The 22,757-nt window shown below is 45.0% G+C and overlaps 1 protein-coding gene across 1 annotated transcript in view; it reads right to left on the bottom strand.

The window, feature by feature from the left end:
- SEMA3B (semaphorin 3B) overlaps nucleotides 1-22,757 on the bottom strand; it is a gene marked incomplete at its 5' end in the record, with an annotated part of 53,547 nt that overhangs the window by 18,864 nt on the left and 11,926 nt on the right. The window contains 3 exons of the mRNA XM_033141861.1: nucleotides 1,601-1,663; nucleotides 4,007-4,164; nucleotides 12,206-12,346. Of these exons, the coding sequence (XP_032997752.1) occupies nucleotides 1,601-1,663; nucleotides 4,007-4,164; nucleotides 12,206-12,346 (362 nt within the window). The remainder of the gene's footprint in view (nucleotides 1-1,600; nucleotides 1,664-4,006; nucleotides 4,165-12,205; nucleotides 12,347-22,757) is intronic.

Here is a 22,757-nt window from a genome sequence, read left to right as displayed (position 1 = left end):
AATAATTAACCACAGGAATTAGGTCATCATGACCACATCACACTTTTTCATGGCATTCTGCACCAGGTCAAAGTACCAACAGCAATTCATAACAGTGCATAGTGCCAGAGTTCCCTTAAGGATGGCAACTTTCCTATCCCACAGCCCTTAACCGGAAGCAAAAGCAAGATCAGTGGAGAAAGGTCCATCTCACTTCCTCTTGAGGATCTATGCGATGAATGGAGAAGGCAGTTGCATGAATGACACAGGTCCTATTTCTGTCACATCAACACCATCAGCTGTTGAAATATTTGCATGGATTCTCAACTGTGGGGATCAGAAGGACTGAAACAGAGCACTCAGGGCTCACCCAGCCTTTCTTCTGTGCCATTTTCCAGGCACAGGGCCACACATTAAAAAGCTCCATGTTCAAGTGTTTTTGTTTTGTTCTTTCGTCCCGGCACTTTCCCTGGGCAAACCCACATTTTACCAAATGGCAACCTGTGGGAAAACCTAATTGCAGTTTGATCCAATTCAGCAGAAAAACACAGGTGTTCCATGGAAGTGCCAGGACAAAAAAACCTAAAAAAAAAAAACAAAAAAAAACTGCTCGGTAATGGAACTTTAAAGCACAGACTAGTGCCTAGAAACATGGCACAAAAGGAAGTCTGGATGAGTCTCCAAAATTACAGTCAGCTGGATGGGCCCAAGGTCTCAGTCCTAAAGCCATCAAACCCTACCTCTCTTTCAACCTTCTTGGATGAAGGCAAACTTTGCTTACATATGCTGTTTCAGGGCTTAGAGCAGTATTCTGGACACAGACCAGCAAAATCCAAGGGGGAGACAGGCTGCCCCTTTGTCCTCTTGTGCCCTTCACTGGGAGCTGCGCCCAACAGCCTCAATGGGAACTTCCAAATTGACCAGGCAATCCTGAACGAAAACGGTGACCCAAGACTGCTCTCCAAAGTTAGGGAAGAGAAACCCAACAGCTCACAAAGCTCACATTGCCAGTGGGCTTGACATAGCACCGCTCCCTCCATGGACAACCTGTAAGAATTATAGCCAAGGTGACCGAGACCCCTTCATGCTGTTGGCCCAACGTTATCAAGGAGCAAAATCAGGCTGTGTCCTGGTTCATCTCCACTCCTGCCAAAATGGTGGGAACCCTCCTCTTATCTCCTGGGAGGTCAGGATGGGTCACAGCTAAGCAGGAATCTCTTAAGTGCACCAACCGGTCCCTTCACAGCAACATGACTCCCAAGGCCTCCCGGGACCTCTTCCCAGGGCTGGGGCATGATGGTGCTGTCTGCGAGGCCAGGGAGAGACAGAGAAAACAGCAAGATGCTCAATGAAAACAGCAAGATGCAATGAAGGGTCATGGGTGAATTACTGGGAGGGAGAGGCTGCTATCGCGTATCAGTTTTTCCTCAGCTCATTGTGGTCGGACAACTCGGAGAAGTCTCTGTGCCCTGCTTGATGAGGAGTCAATTGAAATGTGTGCTCTGGAAAGCAAGCGACTCACATCACGTTTCCTGATGTTCCTTATTCTCCTTTTTTATGCCCCGACTCACATAGGGGCTGAGCAAAGGATTTTCTCTCCCCATCCAAATGGGTCACTTACATTGATGTCTTTTCCTGCCCAGTTGCATTCTTCCCTCCATTCCACAGGCGCTGGCCAGTAAATCTGTGAGAACAAAGATAAGACAAATATAATTTGCCAAAATATTTTTGTATTTTAAGAAATGGGCTCCTAGCATAGTCATTCATCACACTTGAAGTTAGTCAAATGCTGCTAAAAATGCTAATAGTTTTTTTTGTTTTTTGTTTAACCAACCCTTAGTTGTAATGCTCCTGGCTTCCTTTACTCACTGTCCATCACCTGTCTCCTTGGTATTTGAGACTTGAGTTTCCGCCCCCCAGAATGGGACGTAGAACAATGTACAAAGCCAGTGGTGGGCCTTATGGCTGCTGTTTATTTATTTGTGCTGTTTATATATTCAAAATCCTCATACACCACCTTTCGAGGCAAAGACAACTTTTAAAAGATAATTAAAACCATACAATGATTTTTTTTATATAAATCAAAATAAAACACTCTGGTGACAAAAGTATACCCTAAAACACCGGCAGTTTAAAGGAATTTAAAATGCCATTTAAAACTCTCTTAATATAACGCAGTTTGAAACAAGCAAGTGTTTACAATCTGCTCAAAACACAGAAAAGTTGGGAGGCCCGTGTACTTCTTCCAAGAGAAAGTCCCAAAAATATTATACCGCTACTGAAAAGGCTCTGTCTCCAGTGCCTACCAGTCTGCTTGCTCTTCACAGTGGGCAGGGCCTTAGAGGCCGATTTTAAGGCCTGGGTAGGTTCATGTAAGTGATGAACTGCAAGGTTGATATCCCAGGGACAGGGCTAAGCTGGGGGATACTTTGCATGCCAGCAGTCAATGAACTCCTTGGATCTGTGTTCCACTGTTCTGGCCCTCCTTTCTACTGAGTTTAGGCTGGAAGTAGTGCTTGCTTCCAGAGCGTCTCATGAGCTTTGATCTGATGATCCTTGCAAATGGGAACAATGCCACACCCATATACCATATGCAACCCTGTACAGTGGTACCTCAGGTTACAAATGCTTCGGGTTACAAACACTTCGGGTTACAAACTCCACTAACCCGGAAGTAGTACCTCAGGTTGTGAACTTTGCCCCAGGATGAGAACGGAAATCGCACGCCGGTGGCGCGGTGGCGGCAGGAGGCCCCATTAGCAAAGCGTACCTCAGGTTAAGAACGGTTTCAGGTTAAGAACGGACCTCCGGAACGAATTAAGTTTGTAACCCAAGGTACCACTGTAGTAAAGGGAAAGACAGCCTGTAAGGCTTTTGCCATGAACTAGACACCGCTTCAGCGGCCACAGTGCAAAGCTTTGTACATGTTGAGGAAACCAAACCTGACCCATAAGACCCGTTACTGTGTGCAAAGAAAAGAGACAGCAGAGCAGATAGCCATTATTTGTCATCTAAGGAATATCAGGAACTATCTTGTTCTGAGTCAGACCATTGAGTCATCTACTCACTAACTGGTACAGTGGTACCTCGCTAGACGAAAAACTCGCTAGACGAAAGGCATTCGCTAATGAAAGGGTGACTCGCAAGATGAATTTCCCTATGGCCGTTTTTTTTTTTTTTTTGTAAAACCGCGCTTCCTCCGACCGTGCTTCGCAAGACGAAATTTCCGCTATACGACTTGCGTCTTGCGAGGCACCACTGTAGTAGCAGCTCTCCAAGACGTTAAGAAAGGTAACCAGTGTTGCCTGTGGATAATAGGGAATGAACCCGGGGCCTTCTGCATGCCAAGCATGTGCTCTGCCAGTGAATTATGCCCCCTCTTCCAGCCATACCGGCAAAAGAAGTGCAAATGCTCCAGGAGCAGAGGGTTGGCGGTGGCTGTATTGTGCTCCCAAAGAGTTTCCCCTGCTGGGCTAGGAATGCGGCTTTCGTCCACAGCCCAGCGGTAAGGGCGTCAGCAGCCTCAACCTACCCTCTTTCCAACTCCATTAACAGGGAAGTTTATTATAGAAGATTTCACGGAGGAGTCTGGAATGCGGGATCCGTTGTCATGACGAGCGAGCGGGGAAAGGGCACTACTAAAGGCTGAGGAGCAGAGGAGGGAGTTGAAGAGAGAACATAATAACTCTATTGATTGCATCCAATATTGGTGTCCTACTCAAAGCAGGTCCATTGAAAATACTGGACATCATTATCTTCTGCCCATTAATACCAGTGTAAGGTACAACCCAATGTCATCTTTTATTTTAAATGGGTGGTATTCAGCTAAGTTCTACTCATTGAAATGAATGGATGTAACTTAGTAGGTTAATTAACTTCTGAGTAAAACTTGGTGGAACACCACCCTAAGTTTCCATATTGTCCTTCAGTTCAGAATTTCTGGGGTGGTTTACAATAACAGATCTCACGCCTAGATACCCTTGCTCTATTTTTGGTGGGAAGTCCCAGACAAACAGAGCCAGGCTACCTTCTTGTCCTGCTTGCTGATGTTGTCTAGGCTCAGGGAGGCCAGGTAGTTTTTCCCACCCACAAAGAGCCGTCCCCTCTCTTCATCCAGCAGCAGCGAGTCGTAGCAGCAGGAGCGCTCCAGCTCATAAGTGCGCAGTCCATGGCGCAGTCGCAAATCTGGAGAGGAAAAAGGAGGGAGATGAACCACGATCGCTTGCGTGTTATGCACAACTCCATCTGTATTCGCAAAGTTAGAGAGAATCAGCTGGAGTCAACTGAATACAGCATAAGGCACCTAAGCAAAATGCAAACAATTATCCCTTGATTTCTGCTTTTTAAATTCATTTTTATTGTTACAAATGCATTCAGGAATTGAAAGGAGAGACATAAATGCTGAAATAAGCAAAGAAAGCTGCACTCTGTTAAAAGTGGCCATTTCCCTATTCCAGAGGATGTTTATGCAACTTAAAACAGTTATGGCTTCCCCCAATGCCATATTGGGAGCTGTAGCTTGTTGAGAGTGCTGAGAGTTGTTAGAAGACCCTTGTTCCCCTCACAAAGCTACAATTCCCAGAGTTCCCTGGGAAGAAGGATTGACTTAAGCCACTCTGGGAATCACAGCTCTTTGACAGGGGAAAGGGGTCTCCTAACAATTATCAGCAACCATAACAAGGGATATGACAAGGGTTGTACTGGAGATTTAATAGAATTGGATTAATAGAGAAGTTGCAGTAGGAAAAATGTTAACCTAAGGACCCACAAAGGGGAGGAGGGAAGTCCATGGGAATTTATGGAATTCTCTTTTTGTTTTGGTTGTTTGACAAATGTTTGTAAACTCCAAAATCTGAAAATTTAATTAATTTTTTTTTAAAAAATTCTCAGCACCCTTAGCAAACTGCAGTTCCCAGAATTACTTGGGGAATGTTTAAAGTGGCATAATGCTGCTTTAAATACAATGTGTGGGTGTGGCCTGAGTTTATCTGAGAGATGCCATCCTTAAAAGTCCTCTCCCTGACTCTCCCTTGTACTCTGAAGGCCTCTGGCAGTCAAGGATACTGGGATATCCCTTCTGCTTATGTGATGACATAGTTATTATGATTGTGCAGCCCATAAAAAACCTGCTATATGTGTGCAGTCAGATAAGGGAGTCCTTCTCCTACTCCAAGAAACTTTCAGTCTGAACAAACAGAAAGGTGTGAAGAGCTCAGAGGCCTAGAGGGAGGGCCTTGGCTTGGGCAAGATCACATAAAGGTGATCATCTGTAGAGCCAAGACTTGGAACACTGGTCTCCTGTCAGTTATGCTAGTGTCCCAATTACTCTTGTCTGTGTGGGAGATTTCCACACCCGTTACTTAGATATCAGAGAACTGTATAGGGTAAATCACAATTGAACTAGCCAGCCCCATCTTACGTCTGCTTATTTTGGAGGAAATGATAACCATCCTTTATCCTATGTATGAACTTTGTGGCCAAGCTACTATGCCCATCGCAGTACACGAAGGTTAACAGAGACATGAGTGAAAGGACCTTCACCTTTATCACACAGATAAAGGTGCGCAGCCAACTGGAAGCAGCGCCTTGGTTTTCGAATGGTTCCGGGAGTCAAACGGACTCCTGGAACGGATTAAGTTTCACAACCAAGGTATCACTGTATGTGGTGGTGGTGGTGGTGGGGAACAGATCTGAAAATGCAGATCTGCAGCCTCGGTGCTCTAGTGGATGCTGCTGACATCTGGAAATGTAGGTGGTGTCCTGTAGACACTCCGAAGCCTCAAGTTTCTGATGAACCTGCTCTGGCTGCGTACCATTCAAGCAGTGAGCGGGGAGTAGGCTGGGTGGTGGTTCGGGGGCTTCTGCAGATTCCGTCTTCCCACCCTACCCCCACCCTACACCCCGTCTGTGGCCTGTGTCCTCTTACACCCACCTTTCAAGCCCGCTCCCTGATCTGTTCCACTAGCTTTAACAGGTTAGCAGCCTCAACAACAGTGTGACGTTAATCTCCCAGCACAACAGGCATCTGCGCAGAGAAAGGGCCCTTTCTCTCTGCAGAGAGCCTAATCTGCTTTCGGCAGCAGGAACAAATAAGCCATTGTGGAGAAGGGGAAGAAAGTGGCTGGCAGGGGAGCAATCCACCCGCTAATGAGCTGCTGCCCATGTCGGGTGCATAGGGTGCGCGGGGTCCAGAGGGAGGTCACAGCCTGATCTGCAACCCCACCCAATCCCCCCACTCCATGTTCCTTGGCTTGAGTCTGCTTGAGATATATATATTCTTCTAGTCCAGCAGCACCAGACAACCAATATGGCCTTCTCTCCATGCCATCTCCCTCCTCCTCCTCCTCCTCTTCCTCTGTGGCTTGGTATTGACCTCTGGCTGGGCCACAGATGGGCATGGAAAAACCTGAGCTGGCCTGGCTTAGAACAACTGCTTCCCCTTTCTTGGCTCTAGTCCTGAATATCCCTTCCTGGCCTATCTGGCTTTAAACACAGAGCCTCCAAGTGCCCCTATTTTCCAGGTACAGTCCCAGATTTACAGAAGCCATCCCCGTTTCTGATTTGATTCCAGAATGCCCCACTTTTCCTTAGGATGTCCCTATTTCATCAGAGAAATGTTGGAGGTTATGATGTGACCCCCGAGCTAAGGAGACAGCCTTTGGAAGACATCTGAAGGCAGCTCTGTATAGGGAAGTTATTAACGTTCCATGTTTTATTTTGTTTTTATATAATTTGGAAGCTGCTCAGAGTGGCTGGGGTAACCCAGTCAGATGGGGAATAATAATAATAATAATAATAATAATAATAATAATAGAACAGGATGCCCCTATTTTCATCAGATATATGTTGGAAGGTATGTAAACGACAACTACTCAGAGCACAGAACTGGAGAGGACTTGAACACCTACATATCTCACGATAGCAACAAAACGTATGGCCTTATCTGAAAAACTGACAATAAGGGTGCATGCCCTGAACAGCGCATCAGATGTGGACAATGTTATATCAAAATATGGCACCCCTTCGTAAAATATTTGAATGAACACTGGCAGCCACCGACTTCGCACCCAGGCTTATGGCTAAAAACAACACATTCTTTTGATTGTAGCTTGTTTTAACAGATTTTAATATTGTATTTTTACCTTGCCGTAGCCTCCCCTGGGGCCTTATGCTGAAGGACGGATAAGAAATCTTACAACAATAACCACGGGTTGCATGTCCCTCCACTGAAATGAATGGGATAGTCCCTGCCATCAAGGAGTTCCACATGTGCAATGAAGCCTCAGGACCCACACCAAAGTGCTGGGCTTGGTAAGAGGAGAAGCTAATGAGCACAGTCGTCACAGGAGCGAAAATCAGGCTACCATGGCCTTGTCCTGTTGTTGGTCCTGCTTTGAAAGGAGGCTTCGTTCTCATGCCCCGGCATCGATCATATAAAGCCAAATCGGAATTGTGGTGAGCTCATTGACTGTGACCTTCAAAATCTACACCTCTGCTTCTCTTTGCATAGAAACACAAGGCTCTGCACCTGGCTAGCCAGCAAGGCAGGCAGCCACACACCTGTGTGTTCTACCTGTATGTGTACATTTCACCTCTGAGCCTCATACTCTGCAGAGAAAGGGAATGAGCACACAGAGGAGGAAAGGGAGTGCAGGAGTGTGGCGGGGAGGCAAGGGAACACTTTGTCTAGCACCTTCTTGAGAACTGGTTTTTAATCACATTAATCCCTGGTGAACTGATAAGCTGGCCAACTTGCTTTCTCTGTCACTCATAGGACATTAAGTAGAGGCTCTTTATGAAACAACAGGTTGAAAATAAAGATGTACAAGAGGATGGAAGAAAAATAACTCTGTCTTGTCTGCTTAGGAAGCAGAAATAGCCTTTTCCACTGTTGGGCATATTTTTAACTGCAGCACATAGTTATTTTCATATTGTTTTGATGCTAAAAATGCCAGTCTCCAGTTTTAGATATTTTAGGGTGAGGGTGTGGAAATTTATCTGGCTGGTGGGCTGTATCCTCACCTTCCTATCTCACATGGGCCATTTGGACAAGTGGCAGGGCGACCCCTCTGACATCAAAGGGGCTTGCTGTCAACGACAATTGTCTATATGGTGCTGACAGCCAGCCCTCGCTTTGTTTATTTGCAGGTGTGATTTGGATTCAAGCTGCACCTGAAAAAAGACATTTCCCCTCTGCACTCCAACAAAGACGATCACAAAGCTGGTCTGCGGGTGGAAATTGTTCAGTTGCAGGAGCTGTTTGGATCGAAACCACCTGCGAAACAGACAATTTCAAAGGCAGTCCCTGTCAGAATTCATCAGCGGGGTCACTGCTATCAGCCCCACTTGCCAAGGAACAATAAGAAATGCACTTTAAGCTCCCAATTGCTCATTTGCAGCTGCATATTTATCTGCCGCACACCGGGCATCATATACAATGGCAGGTGGGCACAGTTTGCAGGGAACAGTCTCTTGGGGAAGATTAGGACCCTGGCTGGGCCTAATGAACCCTGTCATCTGGAGATTCCCCACTGCTGTTTAAGAGGTGAATGGCGCTGCTCAGTGATTGGTCAGTGACAGCAGTTACTGCTGCTTGTGGGCTGAGGGATCAAGGAGGTCTGGTGAGCTTTGCCTGGTTTTGGTTGCACCAAAATCACTAATGTGTCCCCACTGAGGAGGGTGGTAATGTGAGAATGGGGTTTTACCATGGTTAGCTCTCCTTTGTCAACTGCCCTCCCCAGGAAAAAAGCCTGGTGCCATTGCTGTCAGTTTTTAGGCATTCCTACACAGAAACTCCCATTTACCAAAGCCTTTGTTATGATTTCCGCTTGGTTCGTTGTTTATATTCTTTAATTGGGTGGGTAGGAATGATCTTTTTGTATAATACTTTTACATGAGTGACTTTGTTTTTAGATCAAAGTTGGCTTTTATTGCCTTTCTTGACGCATTGCTTGTAAATGTATTGATGCTTTGTGTGTATGTTTACGAAACTATAAGTTGCTTTGAGGATTTTTGTGTGTGGAAAGCAACAAATAAATAAGGATAACATTAATAAGAATAGTAATAAGAATAAGAGCAAACACTTCCAGAATGCTCCAAAAGGAGTGCATGGATATCACTCCCTCAAAGCAACCCAACTGCTCTCCCTTTTCCCCCTGTACCACAAACACTAGGAGTGTGATGTGTGTGATATATTGTTGTACTATGGCTTCCATTATCCTTGCTCATTAGTCATGCTGGCTGGGGCTGATGGGAGCTGGGAGTCCAACCACTTCTAGGTGGCCACATGTCCCTAACCTCTGCCAAACACAGTGCCCTTCTATTCCCACAAGCAGAACACCCCTTCCCTTCCCTTCGCAATCCATGTGACGCAGTGTTGAAGGACTTGGCCATGAGCATTCAAGGACTGACTTCATGAGGGGTAACTCGGCAATTAAAGCTGCAGCCTAGCAACTTTAGAAATCACTCAAAAGGTGAGATGTTCCAACATGTCATTAGATTTGGCCAGCTGCCAGAAGATAAGAAAGTGTGGCCATGTTTGGGAGAGAGAATACCGGTAACTTTTGGGAGAAATTTCCCTAAAGACTGCACCTGTGCTAGCAACTCCGACTAGTGCCCCACCAACACTGCTGCTACCAGTGGTAGAAAAATCTGATACTAGTCTAGTCTGGCTCTTAACGCATTAGCGCTGCCTTGTCATTGTAAAAGGGGATGCCAAAAAGAACCCTACCAAAGGATAACACTTTGGTAGAATCCATTTACCACCAGAAAAAAATGTTTGAAAACTGTGAAGCATGTGGCGTAGGCCCAGAAACTAGCAAAGGTATGATGATTGTATGGACTCATTGCTAGATGTTTCAACAATGAATGACACAATTTGTTGGACCTGCTTTTCCTTAAAAATCAAGCAAATGATTTAGACAACTTTCTGTAGTCCATTCCAGGGCAGTGTTCTATGATATCATCTCTGAGTGTGTGAGAGAATTTCTTCTCCTCTTAGCGAGAGATGCTATTGTATCTTATTTCACATAAGCACAGAGTCTATTTATCATACTAACAGACTATCTAATAGCTAAAACACTTCCAGATACTTGAAAAGAGGCATTCTCAAACACTAACAGGGTATTTAAGTCCCTGCTCATCACTTCCAGCAGACTAATGTATGGGGCATGTTTTGTAGAATCATAGAATTGTATAGTTGGAAGGGAACCTGAGGGCCACAGTTGTGTGCACGAGTGTGTGGCAGAAGTTGGCCTTTGTCTTCCACCAATAGGCTGCAAGTCCATTTTGCTGTTGACTATCTAGTAGTTTTTGCTGCTTGCTGCGATTCTTGCAAAGACTGCTGACCTATTATTATTACCGTATTTTTCCATGTATAAGACGACCTTTTTCTGATTTTTTGTGATAAATTGAGGGTCGTCTTATACATGGGTTAATGTGCTAAGTAAGCGAGGGCTGGTGCTGCGGTGGTAGCAGGGAAATGTTGTCTTATACATGGAGTCATTTTATACACGGAAAAATATGGTAATATTATTAATTTGTATACCACTTATATGTCCAAATAGGGACCCAGGTGGCGCTGTGGGTTAAACCACAGAGTCTAGGGCTTGCTGATCAGAAGGTCGGCGGTTCGAATCCCTGCGACGGGGTGAGCTCCCGTTGCTCTGTCCCAGCTCCTGCCCACCTAGCAGTTCGAAAGCACGTCAAAGTGCAAGTAGATAAATAGGGACCGCTCCGGCAGGAAGGTAAACGGCGTTTCCATGTGCTGCTCTGGTTCACCACATGACCCGGAAGCTGGCCACATGTCTGTGGACAAACGCCGGCTCCCTCGGCCTATAGAGCGAGATGAGCGGCGCAACCCCAGAGTTGTACACGACTGGACCTAATGGTCAGGGGTCCCTTTACCTTTACCTTATATGTCCAAATGGCTTCTAAGCGGTTTGCAACTATAGAAAATCCACACATGAAATTAAAATATGCCATAACAATTCCATCGGAGCATTAAACCTTCACTAATTAAAATACATAATAAAAAAGCCTGTTTCATTCAGCTAGGGGCTCTATATGTTTTTAAGCAAGAGCACATGCTCAGGATTGCTTAAAGCTTAATTTATATGCCTTAATGTTAAGAAATCCTGATCATGCTGTCTTACTTCATATATTAAAATCCATTGGTGTACCACAGGGGTTGTAGATAAAAACACACAGAGAAATAGCCCACTCCTAAACTATACAATCTGAGTATTTTGGTTAACAGCTTTTTAATATGTCTGTTAGCCAATTCTATGTCTAGTCCTTTCCTTTAAAAAAAAATGTACTTGTACTGTTGCCCATCAAATATTTATCAGATTCTTTCTGGTCATTTAAAACTTGTAAAGTATTAGCACGGCCACTTAATTTGTGGTGTTATATAGACATGAACAAATGTTCTATTTTGGCTTCCCTGCCCCACCCGAAGTGTTCATAATTAGGCAGACCTTATGCATCTCTTTCTTAAACTTGAAAGAAACATATCCCCACAACATATGGGATCAGAGCCAGACCTCAATGACACCAGCACATAAATCTGAGGCAGTGTTGCAAACTTAAGGAAACGGAGTCTCTAGCTACACATGAGTGTGAAGAAGAAGGAGAAAAAGAGGGTCTATTTTCATCTCGCTATTGAAAGAACAGAACTCTTCCTGATTTGATAGCAACAGAGTGTGCCTTTCTAAGTGCCCCACACTTCCTTACTCCTAGCACAGGCTGGACTGAGTGCACCAGCTACAATTTGGAGCATCAGGATAATAATACACAGCTCTCCATGACCTTGTGTGTCTCTGTAAAGATCGCTTGTTATGTTATAGGAGGCAGGTAGAGCCCTGAAGGAGTGGCAAGGTGGGCATCATAAGATGGAAACGCTCAGTATATAACATATTCATAGCTGTCACGTCAACCCCTTCCCTCCACAAACATAAACTCTGCTTCTCTGTTTACCACCTCAAAACCTGTCTTTCTGAGTTTTGCTCTATGGAAATACATTGTCCATAACATCCTACTGATGGCCTCATCACCTATGGAGGACTGCCCATTCAAAACCCTAGAGATCCCCTGTAACACCTATTCCTGGTTCACACCTCCTCTGAAAATCTCTCTCTCTCTCTCTCTCTCTCTCTCTCTCTCTCTCTCACACACACACACACACACTTCTCATCCATCCCCTCTGTTGGTTTGATGTCCGCCTTACTATGAAAGGAGAGCTTCAGACGCGGATTGGTGCTGGTAGCCGAGGCTCCATTTCCAGCCAGCAACAGGAGCACCAGTGCTTGGATCATAGCAGCAGCTGCCTCTTCTCCTCTGCAGGCGCTGGACTCTGAACCTCTGGCAGCTGAAAGGCAGAGAAGCAAGAGTGAGATTGTCTGCCAGATCGGGTTACAACAGCCCCCCCCCCCCGCAGGATAAGTGGGAGAAGGAGGGGGGGGAATCCTCAGCCTGCCTTGGAAAGGGAAAGACCCATCTAGACACCACTGATCTCCACCCAGACCCACCTGCCGGCTTTCTGCTTATCAGATCACATCCAGAAATGCAGCCAAAGTTCTCCACTATGGTGCAGGTCACTGTAGCACAGTGGTTGGGAGGCTACACTATGGCCCTGGAGGCCTGGGTTCTAATCCCCACTCAGCCATGGTGCTACTGGGTAATGGGCCAGTTATTATCTCTTAGCTTAATCTACCTCACAGGATTGCTATGGGTATAAAAGTAGAGAAAGAGGGACATCTGTGTATTGGAGGGAGGGAGGGAGGGAGGACTGCTGGCACAACTTATTTTTTTATATTTTATTTAGCTACTTTATGCAACTCTCAGCCCAAAGTCCTGGAGTGTGGGAGGTATCCCCCTTCTATAGTACTCATAATTTTCAAGATGCACTTCTGACCTTCTGGTTTCAGATCTGTACTTCTTGGTACCATTAAGCACAGAACTACATGTCATATTTTGGTGGGAGAATCAATGACTTATACAAGGATATGAATGCCAAAATGGCTGCTTAAGAAACCGCTTAAAAGCCATTTTGGTTTGTGAGTGGTGTATTGATTAGTTAATTCATTAACGTGGCCATGACTTGAACAGCACCAGGATTTTACAGACAGTAACTCAGGGCTGGCACTGAATGTGTGAACACTGTCAGCGTCTCAGGGTCAGGGTCATCAATAGAAGAGTGATGGCATCCTACTTAGATCTCGGTACAGAATACTATTTCCCTGTTTGGGCACTCCATCAAAAGGTCAAAGCAGTGATAAGAATGTAGGGAACAACTTTTCCTAGTGGATAGCAGTAAGATGTCCTTGACTTCAAAGCAAAACAGAATCTTGTGGTACCTTAAAGGCTATCAAATGTATTATAGTATAAGCTTTCCTGGACTATGATCCACTTCATCAGAGTTTCCTAGCAAAAACAACAACAGCAACGTTAAACCGCCCCCCTGGCAATTTGTGCTTAGTGCTGCACTGATGTAAGAAGGCACCCCGTGCCTATAAAACACAATATGTTTTCCTTGTTATAAGATGTTTCCCACAGCAAGATAACATATGTGAATATGCCACTGGAAAGCGAGATTGGTCATTTTCTGCGAAGAGAAACCTGGATTTCATAACCTTGTCATTCACAGGATTGCAGAGGTGCTGATCACATGGGATGCATAATCTACTCCTATAATAATATGGTGAGAGGATTCACGTGCAAATGGTTTGGAAAATCGAATGGATTCTGAAAATCTAAGTAATTACCAGCCAGCTGCTAATCTCCCTTTCCTGGGCAAGGTTCTTGAGTAGGTGGTCACGGACCAGATCTAGTAGGCGCTCTTGGAGGAAACTGATTTTCTAGGTGCATTTCAGTCAGGGTTTTGGCCCGGTTTTGGCACAGAAACTGCTTTGGTCACCCTGTACGATGACCTCTTGTCGGGAGAGACAGGGAAAATTAGTCTCAGTGGCTTTTGATACCATCAACCATTGTATCCTTCTGAGAGGATGTCTGAGTTAAGGGTGGGTGGCAGCATTTGCAGTGGTTCCGGTCCTACTTGGGGTCCAGAAGGTGTTGCTTGGGCAGTGTTCTTTGGCCCCATGGAGCCTTCAGTGTGGAGTTCCTAGGGGTTCAACATCTACATCTAGCTGCTGGGTAGGGTTATCCAGAGGTTTGCAGTACATTGTCAGCAATGTGCTGATGACACACATCTCCACTTCTCCATTGTCCATTGTCTTGCCTACATCATGGACTGGATGAAAGCCAACCAGTCCTTTTGTTCTTATTTTTATTATGTATTTAGTGTTTTTATATATTGCAATTTTATGTTGTGAACTGCCCTGAGATCTACAGGTATAGGGCAGTATACAAAATTTAAAAATAAATAAATGTGAATGGTCCTTTAAGTCCTACATTCTAAACTGATACCTGCATTACACATGCTTTGAGGTTAATGAAATGACACCACTCAAAAGCAAGTCTCTCTTGTGTTCCATGTGGTTTACTCCAAGATAAGTGAGTACAAGGTCACAGCCTCCAGTCAAACACTAATGAGATTGGAAGTGTGGTCCAATAAATGGTGACAGCACACCAAACAACAAATGCTAAATCCTAAACCCTCTTACTGGATGGGACTTACTTCTGAGTAGACCTATTTAGGACCTCAGCCTTAAGTCTTCCTTATATCTCATTAGGGTTGGTAACAGGGGACTAGGAAGAGCAGCTTCTACTGTAATACAGCCACACCACATAAAGAAGTGATCTCATACTTGTGGCTTTGGGAATCTGTTGTGCATTTGCTTAGCACCAGCCATGTTGTCTTTGATTTTTCTTTTACTTTCAGAATCTACAGACGTTTAACATTGTGTTCATAGATGTCCCCTGATGGCCTCTGCAAGGGTGGGAAGATCATCGGCCAGCTCAGCATTGCATGCAGTTCCATCAATACAGATTCTGCATAAAAGGGTTCTGTGTACAGATTCTATATGAAAGGGAGACGGGAGCAGGAAAACCATTCCTCATCCCAAACAACAGTGGATGTGGTGACAAAGCAGGAATGAAGAATGAAGTGCTCCATTCAGCTTTTCTCTGGGTGCGGAGAGAGGAGAGAAGGGTGAGGCAAAACTACAGGACAGTTGGGCTTCCACTGTGGTAAAGAGGCATATTGTCCTGAGAGAAAAAGAGTATGATTCAGATAAGGAGATGCTATGAACAACTATGATTTGTTTTCGCTAACGAAAGGAAACAACATCTCATATTCCAGCAAATTATGACACCCAGGCATCTAAATGAGATTATGGGCACTTCCAGATGACGTGTTTATGTAACATTCATCCTGATTAGTTTGCTGCAAGGTTAAATGATGTTGCATCAAGCAAGTGTTATCCCACACTTCCCAGTGCATTTTCCTGTCACTTTCTTTATTGCTACAAAAACAAATAACCCAGGTCTTTAGGGGAAACATGTTGTGTTGTGCAAGATTCCCCAATTGCTACAAAAACAAATAAACCGGGTCTTTAGAGGAAATGAGTTGTGCAGCCTGGATTTTCCAACATGTAACTGAATCCTGCTGAAACTATGACAGTCTGAATGTCCACTTAACGGCATCTAAACGGCATCTAACTGTATATAAATTCAATAAATAATTAATAATAATAATCTAAGCAACCAGACACCTATTCGTTAGATAATAAACTTTTTTGTGTTTGCAAAGAGGGCAATTGACCCAACTTGGGTCCTTATTTGGGATCAATGGACTTTCCAATCCTTTGACCAAGGAGTCTCCCCCACCCCCTCCACCAGGATCTGTAAGGCAAGGCAAAAGTTACTGGCTGCTTTGGTTAACCTGCTTCCAGCTGGAGGGATTGGGCCATTAACATTCTGCCCCAGTTGAAAGTTTAGAGGGGGTGGAGAAACTATTCAGGGGCAAGCTGCTCTGAAGGGCATCATGGCCTCCAAGACACTTGATGCCCAAGCATTTGAGCATTTCACACAAAAGGCTCTGGCAACCAATTGTGATGAACAGCTCATAAACCCAGACAAAAATCCAACTCACTCTCCACCCATCCCTAAGGGTGAATATGGCTTTTCAGCGAAGAAGAGCTTTCGGTTGGCATGACAACCAAGGTCAAAGTATCCCAGGGGCTGTTATTCACATTTGAGGCTAACTCTGCTGCAGCTCCCCAACTTTTCCCTTCATCTCACCTCACCTCAAGCAGATGCAAATAGGGCACCCTAGCTCAGAAGAACCCTTGGGGCATTTTATGCCTTAGACAAAATTATGCTGCTTTCATTTCGCATGTTAAAAACTGGTGTTGTTCCCTTCTATTAATCAGATTGCATTGCAGAGGGTTGGACTAGATGGCCCTTAGGGTCCCTTCCAACTCTATGGAAAAAACCTATGGAAAAAATAATGCTAAAAATCTCAATCAGGTTGCTCTTAAATAGGAAGAATAGAGATGAGCAGGGATGCTCTTTGCAGCTGATAACCCAGGATATCTCTTACCTTACAGTCGCTAGGGGTGGGGTATGTTAAGTTGTGGGTGGACACAGCAGACGACACAGTGATTTCCAAGCAGCTCTTGTTTATTCTCAGGCTGGAACAGAAGTGAGTTGAAGGCCTCAGCAGCCTGCTTATATAGAACTCAGCTACAAAGCAACAGTAACAACTTTCTGTAGTTACCCAATCCCTGAATGTCAGTTTTCAATCCCTCATTTGCATATGCTGACCTGAGTGAAAACTGCAGCAGGATGAACTATATACACACACCCCTAGTGGCCTAGGGTGGGAACTTCAATACATAACAGGGTAGACCTGGACGCAAACAGCTAAATAAATAAATAAATATGAAAACAAAACCAGATACAAATAAACTGCAACTGCTCCACATCTATCTTAATGTATTAGGGGGAATCACTGTGCCCCCAAATATATCTGAACACAACAGAAGCAGGAAACCTTCTAAGTGTGTAAGCTACAGGAGTTTTCTCTTTTTGCTCCTATTGCCTAGAGTCCCTCCTCCCAGACCCACAAACCAATGCACACTCCTCTCCCACATCCTATCATGACTTCTTCCCCTAAATGCCTAATTCCTTCTTCATCCTACCAAGGTATGCCAGAGAACATGAGAGCAGCCTGCTGGACCAGGTCAATGGCCCATCCAGTCCAGCATCCTGTTCTCACATTGGCCACCCAAATGTGGGAAACCAGAAAGAAGGACCCAAGGCTATGGTATTCAGAAGCATCACTGCCTCTGACGCTGAAGGCAGAGCAGAACCATAATGGCCATTAATGCTTTCCTTCTGAAGTTCAGAAGCCTCAGAGGCAGCCTACCAGTTGAGCCCGCAGAAAACTTTCTGCTGTCATTGTTCCTTATTCCACCTCCTGGGAGAGACTATTATATAGTGATGGAGCACCCATGTTCTTCATGTATCACAGGTTCAACTGCTGGCGCCACATTTTAAAAAAAAAGGATCAGGGAGCCAGTGATAGGGAAGACTAAAGTCTGAGGCTTTAGAAAGCTGCTTCTTGTCAGAGCTGACAATACTGAGCTAGATGGACAAACAGCCTGAGCTGGCATCAGGTGGCTTCCTATGGGGGCATGTCAATATATCCTTTGTGTATATATGTACTGCTGAAGGGTTTCATCAATGACTGACTTTGGACGCCACACCTTCATCAGCTCCTCCGTAATTGTTCCATCTGCAGAGGCAAGCTCTCTGAACCTGTACCAGCCCTTCATTGCACTTGTGCCTGTCATTTCTTCCTGTGATTTTATGTGCAATAGAGCTGTCTGTGTTCTTGGGAAAATCTCTGTTAAACTCTGAGGCTATTGTAGGTCCTGTGCTGGAACAAATTGTTTCAGAGCTGCAATCTAAAGGCGCACCACAAGGCCGGCATTCCTGCCACCTACTTCTCACTGTACAGATGGTCTGATCAGCACCAAAAGGCAATGCTTAGCACAGACCCCTCACCCATCCACCTCCAACATCTCCATTTGCCAGACTAAACCTTGGCAGCGTCATGCATTCTGCATATCAATAGACTGGGACAAATAAGTGTCACTGGGAGATGTTTCTGTGGCTTATTCCGTACTACTTCTGATCTAGTATATCCCTTTGCAGCAACTGTTTCTGATCTGAGAATATTAAGAGATTATGCAGATTCAGTCGCTCTGCAGAGGCATTGTCACTGTCACAGAAGTGGATAGTCCTGTAATGCAATGCGTGGGTTGGGAAGAGGAATGTTTTCATAAATACTTTAGGAATGGTAGAGCTGACTGCTGGAATTAAATATCATGCTAATGTGTGGTAGTTACAGAATAATGCAAGTACAATGTGCAATTCAATATACGTCCAACAGGTTTAGTGATAATTCAACTATGATGTAAAGGCGAGAGGAGGGTTTTGCTGTAGACAGCCACAGTTTTGCCTAGTGCAAGGGTTTCTGAACTGTGGTCCATGGACCACAAGTGGTCTGCAAGCTTTGTTCAGGTGGTATGCAACTTGTCTGTAAAAATACAGTTAAAAATCATACAGCACCTAGCACAAGGTATTACAATTGCTACAATCTTGACAGAAAAATCTTTCAAGACCTTCAGCAATTTTCAAGCGGTCCATGGCGAAGAAAGCTTGGTAGCCTAGGATGCAAAAGCAAGAAAGCTGGATTCTAAAATGGCTTTCAACTAGCCACGTTACCTGAAGGATCAACTCCTCCAATAAAAAGCTGCCAGGACTTTGAGATCATCTGCGACTCTTCAGCAGCAGCACCCACTAAATGAGGTTTGGCAGGTACAAAGGATAGCACCTTTTCAGTGGTGGCACACCCATTGTGGAATGCCCTCCCTAGGGAGGCTTGCCTGGCACCTATGTATATTATGGTCCTTTTAGCACCAGGCAAAGACTTAGGTTTTCCAGTCTTAAAACCTTTTAGGGGTTTTTAGATCATAGAATTGTAGAGTTGGAAAGGAACCCCAGGGTCATCTAGTTCAACCCCCTGCAATGCAGGAATCTCAACTAGATCATACATGACAGAATGGAATGTTTGGGATATTCTTGGCGTCTAAAAGATTTGTGACATTTTAGTATGCTCTGAGCTTTGTTGCACTGATGTGATTTCCCGATGTTTTCTTTTTCATGCGTTTATAATCTTGTTTAATGCTAATTGTTATGGGAAGCTGCCTAGAGAACTTACATTATTGGTTAGCATTTAAATAGTGTAAATAAAGAAATGCTGTTGCCGCCCCTGCTGCCAGCTTCCTGTGCTACTCAACACATAGAAATAAAGGTTTGCTTTAAACCCACACATTTACCCAACGCCCACTTAAAGCTAGCCACAAAGTACTTCCTGAAGCAGCAAGTTCTGACACTACTTCCAAAAATTTAACAACTGGTCAGTCTAGGATTCTGGTGTGCCTCCAGGAGAAAGGAATCCCACAAAGTAGAATATTGTGGTGGTTTAAAATAAACTACACTTAGCAAAGGTAATTAGACAGCCCTCCCTGAAGCTTGACAATCCTAGTCTTGACTGGGGGGAAATGCCAGACAACAGAGATGACAAGGTGTCCTGCTCCAACAATATACTGGGGCATCGGCCAGTATAAACCACAAACAGGTCAACAGCAGACTAATGTGAGAAACACAACGGAACAGGTCAGGATCAAAGGGAATTCAATAAGGAGAGTCCAGGTGTAGCTGGACTCAAAGCACAATACAGCAGTCCAGAGGCAAATGCAATCCAGCAAACAGGGTCTTCAAGAAGAAGTCCAGAGGTTAGCAGCACAGGAGGTCATTCAATGGTAGGGCAGAACAGGTAACGTCAGTGATGGGGAACCTCAGGCCCAGGAGAGAAATGTGGCCACACAGGCCTTGGAATTCTCTCCCCAAACCATGCCCCACTCTAGGTCAGCCCCTTCCTATGGGTCCTGCTCTGAGCCCTCCGCAAGAGCTTTCATGTTGTTGGAAGATGCCCTTGGGCTGTGATAATGCCTCTTGCCCACCTGGATGGAGGTAAGTAGACATATAGTGTATGCCTGCATGGAGAAACCAGAGGCTTTGGCATTGCTAGAATGTAGCCTTACAAGCCTTACATCAGCTTCTTATAGCAAAATTCCAGCTTAAACTGAAGAAAGTAGGAAAAACCACTGGGCCAGTAAGATTCAATCTAAATCAAATTCCTTATGAATACACAGTTGAAGTGAAGAACAGGTTCAAGGATTTAGATTTGGTGGATAGAGTACCTGAAGAACTGTGGATGGAGGCCCGTAACATTATACAGGAGACAGCAACGAAAACCATCCCAATGAAAAAGAAATGCAAGAAAGCAAAGTGGCTGACCAATGAGGCCTTACAAATAGCGGGGGAGAGAAGACAAGCAAAATGCGAAGGAGATCGTGAAAGATACAGGAAATTGAATGCAGATTTCCAAAGAATAGCAAGGAGAGACAAGAGGGCCTTTCTAAACGAGCAATGCAAAGAAATAGAGGAAAATAACAGAATGGGAAAAACCAGAGATTTATTCAAGAAAATTGGAGATATGAAAGGAACATTTCGTACAAAGATTACCACAATTAAGGACAAAAGTGGAAAGGACCTAACAGAAGCAGAAGACATCAAGAAGAGGTGGCAAGAATACACAGAGGAATTATACCAGAAAGATATGGAGGTCTCATACACCCCAGGAAATGTGGTTGCTGACCTTGAGCCAGACATCCTGGAGAGTGAAGTCAAATGGGCCTTAGAAAGCCTTGCTAACAACAAGGCCAGTGGAAGTGATGATATTCCAGCTGAACTATTTAAAATTTTAAAAGAGGATGCTGTTAAGGTGCTGCACTCAATATGCCAGCAAGTTTGGAAAACTCAGCAGTGGCCAGAGGATTGGAGAAGATCAGTCTACATCCCAATCCCAAAGAAGGGCAGTGCCAAAGAATGCTCCAACTACCGCACAATTGCACTCATTTCACACGCTAGCAAGGTTATGCTTAAAATTCTACAAGGCAGGCTTAAGCAGTATGTGGACCGAGAACTCCCAGAAGTGCAAGCTGGATTTCGAAGGGGCAGAGGAACCAGAGACCAAATTGCAAACATGCGCTGGATTATGGAGAAAGCCAGAGAGTTCCAGAAAAACATCTACCTCTGCTTCATTGATTATGCAAAAGCATTTGACTGTGTCGACCACAGCAAACTATGGCAAGTTCTTAAAGAAATGGGAGTGCCGGATCACCTCATTTGCCTCCTGAGAAATCTCTATGTGGGACAAGAAGCTACAGTTAGAACTGGATATGGAACAACTGATTGGTTCAAAATTGGGAAAGGAGTACGACAAGGCTGTATATTGTCTCCCTGCTTATTTAACTTATATGCAGAATACATCATGCGAAAGGCTGGGCTGGATGAATCCCCAACCGGAATTAAGATTGCCGGAAAAAATATCAACAACCTCAGATATGCTGATGATACTACCTTGATGGCAGAAAGTGAGGAAGAATTGAAGAACCTTTTAATGAGGGTGAAAGAAGAGAGCGCAAAATATGGTCTGAAGCTCAACATCAAAAAAACTAAGATCATGGCCACTGGTCCCATCACCTCCTGGCAAATAGAAGGGGAAGAAATGGAGGCAGTGAGAGATTTCACTTTCTTGGGTTCCATGATCACTGCAGATGGTGACAGCAGTCACGAAATCAGAAGACGCCTGCTTCTTGGGAGAAAAGCAATGACAAACCTAGACAGCATCTTAAAAAGCAAAGACATCACCTTGCCGACAAAGGTCCGTATAGTTAAAGCTATGGTTTTCCCAGTAGTAATGTACGGAAGTGAGAGCTGGACCATAAAGAAGGCTGATCGCCGTAGAATTGATGCTTTTGAATTATGGTGCTGGAGGAGACTCTTGAGAGTCCCGTGGACTGCAAGAAGATCAAACCTATCCATTCTCAAAGAAATCAGCCCTGAGTACTCACTAGAAGGACAGATCCTGAAGTTGAGGCTCCAGTACTTTGGCCACCTCATGAGAAGAGAAGAATCCCTAGAAAAGACCCTGATGTTGGGAAAGATGGAGGGCACAAGGAGAAGGGGACGACAGAGGATGAGATGGTTGGACAGTCTTCTTGAAGCTACTAACATGAGTTTGGCCAAACTGCGAGAGGCAGTGAAGGATAGGCGTGCCTGGCGTACTCTGGTCCATGGGGTCACGAAGAGTCGGACACGACTGAACGACTGAACAACAACAACAAGCCTTACAAGTAGGTAAGAGTCATATCCATTTCACTGCCCACTTTTGCTTCGAGCCTCACCTGCCACTGGCATATGGCCCCCTGACTGCTCCACACAAGGGAGTGTGGCCCTCAGGCAGAAACAAGCAAGGTGCTCCTCATGAGCCTGAGAACCAAAAGACATGCCAGTCACCTAAGGGCTTACACCAGGCATCCCCAAACTTGGCCCTCCAGTTGTTTTGGGACTACAACTCCCATCATCCCTAACTAACAGGACCAGTGGTCAGGGATGATGGGAATTGTAGTCCCAAAACAGCTGGGGGGGGCCAAGTTTGGGGATGCCTGGCTTACAGAGTCTGGCCTCCCAGACCCCACTGCAAGTGCTTAACCCTGCTCTCCAGGAAGAGAAGAGATTACTGTCAAGTAGACCATTACTCACAAGTAGTTCCAATATTTGGGGCTCTCAGCCACGCACTCTCCTTCTCTGGGTAGCCGCCTGGGCCTCCTGCTGACTCAGAAGGGGGCTCTTCCGCTGCAGTTGTTGGAGATCCACCCCAAGGTTTCTTCCAGGGCAGC

Source organism: Lacerta agilis, chromosome 2, assembly GCF_009819535.1.
Source record: "Lacerta agilis isolate rLacAgi1 chromosome 2, rLacAgi1.pri, whole genome shotgun sequence".
Taxonomy (NCBI): domain Eukaryota; kingdom Metazoa; phylum Chordata; class Lepidosauria; order Squamata; family Lacertidae; genus Lacerta; species Lacerta agilis.
Note: the sequence above shows the minus strand (reverse complement) of the source record. Positions and strands in the feature narration are given on the sequence as shown.